This window comes from Phocoena phocoena, chromosome 4 (genome assembly GCF_963924675.1).
Source record: "Phocoena phocoena chromosome 4, mPhoPho1.1, whole genome shotgun sequence".
NCBI classification, from domain to species: domain Eukaryota; kingdom Metazoa; phylum Chordata; class Mammalia; order Artiodactyla; family Phocoenidae; genus Phocoena; species Phocoena phocoena.
In genome coordinates this window covers 138,368,642-138,379,311 of record NC_089222.1, presented here as the reverse complement: position 1 = coordinate 138,379,311, position 10,670 = coordinate 138,368,642, and the positions used below count along the sequence as shown (strand labels likewise).

Sequence of the window (10,670 nt, the reverse complement as noted above, 5' to 3'; positions counted from 1 at the left end):
TGTTTGTTTTTTATAAATAAACTTTTTTTTCAGAATGTCACTAAGCAACCACATCGGCCTCGGACAATATCTGGATCATTTTTACAAAAGTGGAAAAAGCCAAATAAAGGGTCTCAGGTTAAGTGAGAGGCGAGGGTGGGTTATTAATCCATATGGAAGAATTTGTCATTTGATCAGCACAGTGACATTGCCGAACGTGCTTTGAAAGTTGGCCCCGCCTGGTAACAACCCATGTGGATGCAAACCTCTTGGACCTAGGATCCTTTCTCAAAGGTACAAATGAGGCACAGAGAATCACTAGGAGAAGGGATGAGTACAAGCTGAGTCCTCGCCACGAGCGGGGTGCTGGCCAAAGAAAGTCAAGTCCTCGTACATGCAAAGTGTGTTGAAACGCAAGGTGTCCTGGCGCGGCTGTCCCCTAGGGTTGTCCCCAGGGCACATGTGAGGTGGGTCTGGTGCAGGAGAGACAGACTACTTGGATGAGGGGCACCCAGCATCCTCCAGAGAGTCAGGGTAGGGGAGCGGACCCTTACCACCGAGGCCACCGCGGCCTCCGGGGTGCCACCCTGGGTTTGTCAGCCGGTCTCTGCCCTTTCCTCCCAGGCTGTCCTGCGCCTCCTGGCGCTGCAGGTCGGAGGGCTGGACCTCTTGGTCGTGCTCCTCGTCTGAATTGGACTCATCGTTGTAGAAGTGAATGGTGGCTTGCACGGGGAAGCTGGCCAGCACCTTCTCCCCGGAACTCTGCAGATACTCTTGACGTTTAGAAATGGGTAAATAAAGTCTAATATTTAAGAAACAAATACACCATTAATCAACCTGAAAACAGTCTTAAACTGCATCTAGAAGATCCTTTTCCCTAGAAGCAGCTAAGCCCCAATCTTCCCTCCTGATTTTGCCTTCACTGTGCACAGTGGGGTTTTTTTTTTAAGTCACCAGAACACAAAACTGTGGGCAGATGGGGGGACCTGGTAGTGAAGCCCACACTAGGTCAGAATTGAGCTGTAATCTGGGTGAGCAGATCAATTTAGACCAACACAGGGAGAAGGGTGTGCTTCCACAAAGGTAAAAGGGTAGTAAAACATTGAGTTCCAAAGTTAAGAGGCTCTCTCTGATCGAACAAAGGACCTGATTCATCCTGGATAATATATGTCCTATTCAGGGGATGCCTCACTGCCCTCTGACCGCCCCCCCCAACAGAGGGAATGTCATGACTTTGGAGGAAACTTGACCCTGAAACCCTGATCTAGAGAAGTGGCTAATCTTTCTGAATGTTGCCGTAGTAAATGTCGCCTGTAGGGGTGCATCCCTCACTTTGGCAGAATAGAAAATGGCAACTCTGGCAATTTTTCTAGAAGAGAGAGAGGGAGAAGGAGAAAGAGAGCAGGGGGGTGGGGGGAGGGAAGGGAAGGAAAGAAGGAAGAAAAGGAATATATAGAATTTGGAACCTCTACATCCAGGTTTTGTGAATTTAGGATTCCAGTTATACATGGAAAGTATTTTAAATGTCCCACTGTCCCCATAATCTCTTCTTGTAGCTTTGACTTACTAATTGTTTGCATTTCCCCCTGTGGTCTTATAAAGGAACTGAGAGGGATTATCAATCGATCATTGCTTGTTTGCAAAGCTGATTTCAATTCCCCCCTTTTTGGACGGAGGAGAAAAGGGAGAGAGAAAACACCTTACTATAAATAATGTAGGGCGATTTTTAACTTTCTAAGATTTCCAATAGTTGACGGTTCTCAACCCCCAGGGGACCTTCAGCAATGTTTGGAGTCAACTTTCGTTATCCCAACTGAAGGGCAGCTACTGTCATTTAGTGTGTAGAAGCCAGGGATGCTGCTAAACACCCCACAATACCCAGGACAGCCCCACAACAAAGAATTATCCACTCCAGTCAACTATATTTCAATTTTTTTTAATTAGCCAGTCCAAAGCGTCAGTAGTGCCGAGACTGAGAAACTCTGCAACAGAGAGAATGCACACCTGTGTAAATCTAGGACAGAATAGTTTAGTGGTTGGCCATGTTAAAAATTAGGTGTCATGCTGAGGTATTTACAAGTGAGTGTGTAGGATGTCTGGGACTTGCTTTAAACTATTCTAACAACAACAAGTCTTTGGGAGAGACAATAAGCACGATCAGATCCTGAGAACACTGCTAATTATTGAGGCTGGTGATGCACGTGGGGGTTCACTGTATCATTCTCCCCATTTGTGTGTATAGAAAGATAAACTTTTGTAATAAAGATAAAGTTGTGTATTCAGCCCGCAATGCACAGTTACACAGATGCCGATCACACATCAGCAGTCACTGCATTTTCAATGAATCAAAAGTCAGGGCACAGCAGAGTCTGTGAGGCAGGCCCGGGGGCAGGTGTGAAGGTGAAGGCTCGTGGGGCATGAAGGAGGGGGTGGCTCCCAACCCCAGCCCACACTGGGGACACCTGGGAAGCCTGTCAAAATACAGATACCCGCGCTTTTCCCCAGCACCCCCAGGGGAATCGCCCCGCCCCACCTCCCACCTGTATTTGTAAAGCTTCCCCAGTGATTTCATGCGGACTGAAGACCACTGATGTGAAACACTAGGAAAACTTCCTTTTTCCAAAAATCACCCTTTGATCAGTTTGAGGGGCTCTAATTTTCATCTCTGGCAATTAGTATCCTTGAGTCTTATTAAAGCTTCTAGTCTTCCAGGACAACCAGTGGAAAAATACTCTGATGAGAGGTGACAGCGTAGGCTAGGTTTATTTTGGTGAAGGAAATGACACCTGGAAAGAGACAGGCTGAGAGAGATAGGAGAGAAACAGACATAGAGAAACAGATAAAAGTCCAGTGCATGAACCACTTGCCCAAACTGCATGAAATGTAAGAGGGATATAGGGAATTCCCTGGTGGTCCAGTGGTTAGGATTCCGCACTTCCAGTGCAGGGGACACAAGTTCGATCCCTGGTCAGGGAACCAAGCGGCGTGGCCAAGAAACAAACAAAAAAGAGGGATACAGCAGTGAGGGTCCTGATCACCGCCAAGACCAGGACCATGAAAGAACTACTCAGAGGCCAGAGGATCCAACCGTGGTACAGTATCCATCCAGTCCCTCATTTATTTCACATCTACATTTAGGGGGTCTACTTTGCACTAGGCAGTACATTAACTTATATCCTGGGAGAAAAATAGAAATATACCTAAATATCTAAGTAAATAAGCTGATATGCGTATATAATTCATATGCAGTTAAATTTAACACAAGGCAGAATATGGTATAAAAAAGAGGTATAAACAAGTATAAAGAAAAGAAGCCAATTCCAACTTGCAAATGAAACACTGAATGAATGAATAGATTCTAGAAATCCAACAAAATATCCTTGAAGTTCCTTGGGATAATCATAACTAAATAATGCTGGAGAATATACTGAATTATTTTCCATTTTTTGAAGATGTATACACTTGAAGACACTGAAGTGTATTAATGCTTATATTTAAAGGAAATAATATAGTCCGGCAGAGGGCGCCTTATGTGGAAGGTAGCCTTAATCGTTTTTTCAAGATTATGGACTGAAAAACATTATTCTGAAATGTCATAGATTTATCTTCAAAAATTATAAATTATCTTTAGAGGATAATTATACGCATGTGTACTTTTTTTTTTTTTTTTTTTTTTTTTTTTTTTTGCGGTATGCGGGCCTCTCAGTGTTGTGGCCTCTCCCATTGCGGAGCACAGGCTCCGGACACGCAGGCTCAGCGGCCATGGCTCACGGGCCCAACCGCTCCGCGGCATGTGGGATCCTCCCGGACCGGGGCACGAATCCGCGTCCCCTGCATCGGCAGGCGGACTCTCAACCACTGCGCCACCAGGGAAGCCCCGCACGTGTACTTTTAAACTGTACTGTAATTCACACATTAATTTGTCCCACATAGGAACGCCTACACTGAGAATGATTACACTTTTTCAGGTCAACATTCTTTAAAAATTATTTTAGCTTGCTTTATGTTATTAACTAGTTAGTTATTATGATTGCAAATGAGCTTATATTCTCTTTCTTAAAGGTATGAAGTGAGTGGATACTGGCCAAATAATTTATACACATAGGTATTTTGCTATGTTTGTATCAATTAACATAAGAACCATAAAATACACCCATTTTAAAATCATATCTTGTAAACCTTTAGAAATGTTACATAAAAATAATAATTTTAAAAAAGGAAACAATACATTTCTTACAGTGAAGTCAGATATTACCTTACAGGATGCTGAAACCCAAAGGCCCCCTTCAATCCAAAGGTTTGTTGGTCACACCCAGGCTCAAGCTGTAAAGACAGACACATACAAACACAGACACAGTCAAGAAGCCTCTGAAAGCAGCATCCTGAAGTTTTTAAAAATAAAATCTAAGTAGCCTGCACTTGTGTCAGTTCCAATTTTAGAGATAGTTTAAACACCTTAACAGTATTTGATAAGCTCCTTTCCCTCTTACTGTTGTCATGATATCCCGGGCCCTGTGAGGGATCCCAAGGTGGAAAGATGAGTCGGACACAGTCCCCCAGTTCGTGCATTTTAAATCTAATGAGGAAAGACACACATAGAGGCAAATAACTACATTACAAAGCACCATACAGTAAGATGCTAACTATTCTAAACAAGGAAGAGGATCAGGAAAGGGTTCATGGGGGCCTTGGCAGAGACATCAGTGGCACTTGGGTATGCAGTTCTGGGCCCATTCCTAGTGGAGCAGAGCATCAAATTCTGAGGGGCGGGAAAATAGAGAGCACAGCGTGGAAAGGTGGAGCCCAGCGTGGAATGAATGAGAGACTGCATTGGTAAAAGGGCTCAAAAGGAAGCTAAGTCCAGACACTGAACAACTCGAATACCCACTACTGAGTCTAAGTTTCATTCTGGAGACAGGATTCAAGACCATTACTGACTTTGAGCTGGGAATTCAACAATCAGATCTGTATTTTAAGGATCATGGTGGCTGCTGGGAGCAGTGCATAGCATAGACTGGTGAGCTAAGGGCTTGGAGGCACCTGACAAGAGGTGGTTTGAACTCAAGTAACACCAACCAGAAGAGAAAGGAAAGACAGATTCCAAGGACATTTGGTAGCATCCAAAAGGGCGGAGACCACTTGCTGGGGGCCCTGAATAGCCAAAGCAATCTTGAGAAAGAAGTAGAAGCTTGAGGCATTGCACTTCTTGATTTCAAACTATATTACAAAGCTACAGGAATCAAAACAGTGTGGTATTGGCCTAAATACAGACACATAGATCAATGGAACAGAATAGTGAGCCCAGAAATAAACTTATGCATATATATCTTCAATTAATTTATGACAAGGGAGACAAAAATATACAATGGGGAAAGGACAGTCTCTTCAAAAAATGGTCTTGAGAAAACTGAACAGCCACATGCAAAAGAATGAAACTGGGCCCCTATCTTACACCATACACCAAAAAAAGACTGTATTAAAAATCTGAATGTAAGACCTCAAACCATAAGGCTCCTTGAAATTTTACCAGGCTTATTTTTATCATATGCTATGGTAAGCTAAGGGAAAGAATGAGGGTCTTTGGAACAAAATCTTTTCCATAATGAAGTTCACTCTTTGGGGTCTCCAAGAAATCACGTCTGTATTAAGCTCTGTTCATAATTATAAAGTATCTCTAACTGCTCAGACTCACTCTACCACCATAAGCAATCCTGGGCTGTCAGTGGCAATTTTACACCCTGTGATGGGAGAGGATATAATAGACAATGCAAGCCTTGGTGGACGCCTAAAGGCAGTGGTGGCTACTATGGAGTAATAGCTTCCTTTAAGTGATTAATTCTAACCAGACTCTGGGAAACACATAGCACACTTTTATAAACTCTGTAAACTTTACCCCACAAACATACACAGATTTTAAAACTTCACACCTCAAATATCCTCCTCTTAAACGTCCTTTTCTGATGACTTAAACGTCTAAATATTCACACTCTGATAATTCAGGGTAACAAAAATGTGTACAAGGTACACACTGTGTTAAAGGGATGTGCGACAGGGCTGAACAGCTACGAAACCAAAATGCCACAGACAGCACCTTCCCTTTGCACCCAGAGAGGTGACAACTTTCCTTGGGGGAAGGGGGGGAGGGGCCTCAGGACACACGGACAGGGAGCTGTTGAAGAACGTAACTGTGCTTTAGCTGAAAGACGTCAAACAGGAACACCCCGCCGTCCAACAATGCATGAGCTCCACAGAAGCTCCTGACAGGGTCCCGGGAACAGTGAGCAGCCGCCAAACATTGGGGTTGGGGGGGAGGTAGGGGGGTGATTGTTTAGCCACAGCGGGGCTCACATGTGATGTGTGTATCACATCACATTTTTATGACATTTGTACCGAAACCTTTTGATTCTCTCAGAATACATGTTTCCAAGTGTCTCTACCAAGAAAAAAAAAAGGGGGGGGGTGTTTGTGCGAAAGAAGAGATACAAGAGAGACTTTTGTGAGGATCTCTCTGTGTTCTCTCCATGCATGCCTCTGACTCTGGTAAAGCTACGATGCAGGGGGGCGGGGGGGTGGTGGTTGGATGAATTGGGAGATTGGGATTGACATGTATACACTGATATGTATAAAATTCATGAGTAATAAGAACCTGCTGTATAAAAAAATTAAATTAAATCAAAAAAAAAAAAGCTACGATGCAGGAAGCCAGGAAGATGGAAGGACGCGCAGAAGAACACAGTCCCTTACATGCCCTAGAAATCGTCTCCCTTGCAGGCTTGGGCCGTCATTCATTTTTTCCCAGGCACGGGAGGGAGACAGCTCCCAAGCGGTGGTACCAGGGGAACCAAATGAGCGAGGGTGACCCCACTGCTCAGGACACAGCGTCTTGAGACTTTCCCTCGAATTTAGATTGTATTCTTTTTTTTTTTTTTTTTTTTTTTTGCGGTACGCGGGCCTCTCACTGTTGTGGCCTCTCCCGTTGCGGAGCACAGGCTCCGGACGCGCAGGCTCAGCGGCCATGTCTCACGGGCCTGACCGCTCCGCGGCATGTGGGATCTTCCCGGACCGGGGCACGAACCCATGTCCCCTGCATCGGCAGGCGGACTCTCAACCACTGCGCCACCAGGGAAGCCCTATAGTATTCTAACTGTGATCTGCTCACCTGCAATTGTGGTACAGGTCACTAGGCAGTAATCCCTCACCCCTCACCCACACCATTCCCGACCAATGACATTTCTCAAGAAATACACAACAGAGCTCAGGAGCCGAGGAGTTCTCCTGCTTTGTCGGCAGAGGGCGCTGCTGAGCAAGAAGCCGTCCCTCCCCGCGCCGGGCTGCCCTCCCCAGGCTGGGGCTCCGGGGAACCGAGCGCGATACTTCGGGTCTGCAGTCGTCCGCAGCTGACCGCTCTGCCCGGCACATCGGGGTCTGCAAAGAGCTGGCCGGGGGGGAGCCGGGCAGCGTGCTCTACAGCCCCCATGAACACCCACTCTCCACCCCGGCCCCCCAACAAATCCATGAACGCAACTGCTTGATCCGTTGTGCCTCGCTGATGATCAACAGAAAGTTGTCATAGCTTAACGTTTTTCTGCGAGTAATCTTCATTTTTCTCACAAATGGCCTTCTCATAATAATAGGAAAAAAAAAAGACTACCTTACCTTAGAAAGTGTGCTGTATTTTCATTCTTGCAAAGGGAGAGGCTACACAAACACTTCATTTAAAAGAAAATTGGGTAATTTTTTCTCCCAAACACCTTTTAAATCTTATGTTTAAGAACTTAAGTTTGAATGCAAAAGAAGGAATTACTTCCCATTATTTAGATATTGTATGTAACAATAATTTGCGCTAAAAAATAATATTCCCTGTTAATTTAATATAATTTGATTTGCTTCACTCTGTTCACTAGTAACCGAAGTAAAACTCTCATTATTCAGACTAATTTAATAAAAGAGTCAATTTCAAAATGCATGAAAGGTCTGAACCTGAGTTTCTTATCATACTAAAAATAACTGCACAATGCCACAGGTGTAACCTAAGGGTCCTTCCCAGCCCAATTAACTCCAGCATTTTAAAAGTCATCAATTTATATTTTAAAATATAACAAAGGACAGGCAAATTCTATGAAAGTAAGTCATGACTCCAGTAAGTATAAAACAATTTCGTTACCAATGCAGGAGACAAAAGAATAGTGGTGGTGATTAATCTTCACCCACAAAGCCCTCAGCTGGAGTGTGTTTGCTCAGACAACATGACTTACCCCAGGAGTGCTTGCAGACAGGGCCCAGAGGGCTTCAGAAAGGGCCAGGCGGCGGGTGGGGACTTTTAACCACACCTTCTGGGCACCCGAGACAGGGCTCTGCCCGTATTTGCTCTGTGGCACCAGCCCAGGGCTAATGGCACACTCAGCTTTTCTCTAAGATGAGGGGGACCGAGACAAACTTCTCTCTTCTACCTGCCGGTTAGCAGGAAAAAACCCAACATGGGGGAATTCCACTGGTGGCCCAGTGGTTAAGACTCGCCACTTTCACTACCGTGGCCCGGGAGGGGTTCAATTCCTGGTCAGGGAACTGAGATCCCTCAAGCCCCGAGGTGCGGCCAATAAATAAAAATAAAAGAAGAAGAAAAAACCCAACATGGAAGAAATCTCTTATAATGCCCTTGAAACAGTTCTGCCATAGTGGCTTTGCTTTTCAAGAGAGGAGAAGCAAACAAGAGCCAATCTGCATATGACTCAGATATGATCAACACCTAGCTGGCCAGGCTCCTACCCCCAGACCCCAGGGCACCTCTGCATTAGATGACCAAGGGAGGGACTGGCCGAGGAGGCCTTTCATGGTCCCTTTATTTTAGGGATGGTGCCACTTCCCGGCTGAACTTGTTGATACCTACAATGCCCACACTTAACCTTACCTCGCTTCCAGTCCTGGTGGGGTCAGCATCCTGGGGGGTCAGGATCCAAGGTCTCCATGGTGTTTGGCTGGAAGGACACGGACCAAGAGTGAACCCCAGCATTTTCTGCTTTTAAAGTTAGGTCATAAGAGTTAACATTCTTATGATTTCTCATGTCTGCCTAAGAGTCACTGGACACACCAGAACGTTCTCTCAAGTCCTCAGTCGGTGCCATTTGCGTTTTTCCTCCTGCCACATTCTCAGTTCTCTGCCTTCACTGGGCTTTTTGAGAAATCCCAAATATGATACACATCATTATTTGAGGAATTTCTCTTCCCAGCCTGGCAGGATTCTTCCATTCAGACTCCCCGCGGTAGCTGGCTACTCTGTTGCTCATTAATTTCTGACTGCACAGAGATGAGTCTACAGAGTTTTACGATGCAAAAAGCGGGAATGTGTTTCTCCTCTCTGGCTGCCTGGCCACCCAGCCCCTTCCACAACTTCCCTGCTAATTTGATTTTAACTTTACTACCTTAAAAAAGGCTGGTGCCCGTGACAGCGAACGCTGAGTCCCACGCACAGGGCAAACAAAGAATGTCACCAAGAGTGTGACAGTCAACGTGACGCGACCCCCTGCAGGGTTCGCTGAGGGGCCCCCCCGAAGACTTCACCCCTCCCAGCCCTGTGGGTTTCAGATCTAGAAACCGAAGCTTTGGCCCATTTCCGGGCACCTCCTGGGCCTCCGCACTTCAGAACTGTGCTCTGGAGCCGAGAACATTCTGCGTCCCCGACTCTGGCTAAGGAAATTTCTCTGCGTCGCATCGGGCTCCAAGGCTCCGCCTGGCTTCGGGGGCTCAGCGCGGCCGGAGCATCCTGCCTGCGCTCCCCGCACCGACGCGCCGTGGGGACACCCTCACCTCTCGGGCCCGCGCGGCGGTGGTGGACCGTCCCCGGGGCAGTGACAGACGCGTCCCCGCGCCTCCCGGGCTCCGGCCGCTGCCTCGGGTCTCATGGTGCCCTCGGAGCCCGCGCCCCTCCAGCGGCGCCCGCGACCGCCCGCGCCTTTAACCGCTCAGGCGAGGGCGCTCACCTACCCGCGCTCTCGGCGCCAGGTTTAAAAACGGGGGCGGGGCGGGGAGGAGACACGGGAAACCCGGGAGAGGGTAGGAAGGGCACCGGAGAAGCTCCGGGAGGGGACAAGCAAAGCTCCAGGAGGGAGCGCCGCGGGGGGGAGGGGACGAGGTCAAGAAGGGGAATTGGGAAGCCCTGGTCAAGGGTGTGGAGGGAACAAAGGAAATCCAGGCATAATCGCCAGGAGCGGGGGCGAGGAAGCTCGGGGAGGGGACGGCGGGAAGTGACACAGAAAGCCTTGGAGAGGGGGGCACAGGGGGCAGGGGTCTTGGGCGGTGGCGTCGGGGGCGCTCCCTCGCCCAGGGGCCTCCCGCGCCCGGTGCTGGAGAGGAGGGATCCCTGGGTTCTTCCCGCCGCTCTGGGGTCTCCGCGTCCCTCGGGTTACTTATTCCTGCATCTAGGTCTCCAGATTTGCGGTAAATCTCACGTCCACGACTTTTAAAGCGGCCGCGGGGTTTGGAGGGGCGGTTACTGAAGCCTGTGGACCCGCCCTGCCTGCGGTGCTGAACCGTGGGCGCCCGGAAGCCCCGACCGCGATGCCCGAAGCGGCTGTGGGGCTGCAGCAACGCATCCAGGCGGTGGAAGGTGGCGGAGAGAGCTCTCCAGATGAGAGCACCCTTCCCAGCGACGGAGACCTTGGAAAAGGATGTGGCTTTCTCCGAGGGTGGGTGCG

At 47.8% G+C, this 10,670-nt stretch overlaps 1 protein-coding gene across 1 annotated transcript; it reads right to left on the bottom strand.

Annotated features, from left to right (window-relative positions):
- Positions 1 to 471: 471 nt before the first annotated feature.
- RIPPLY3 (ripply transcriptional repressor 3) lies at positions 472 to 9,878 on the bottom strand. The gene is made up of 4 exons (XM_065875915.1): positions 9,784 to 9,878; positions 8,888 to 8,954; positions 4,235 to 4,302; positions 472 to 781 (listed from the first exon to the last, which is right to left on the bottom strand). Exons 1-4 carry the CDS (start codon positions 9,876 to 9,878, stop codon positions 472 to 474), a joined length of 540 nt encoding a protein of 179 aa, XP_065731987.1.
- Between the last annotated feature and the right edge of the window lie 792 nt (positions 9,879 to 10,670).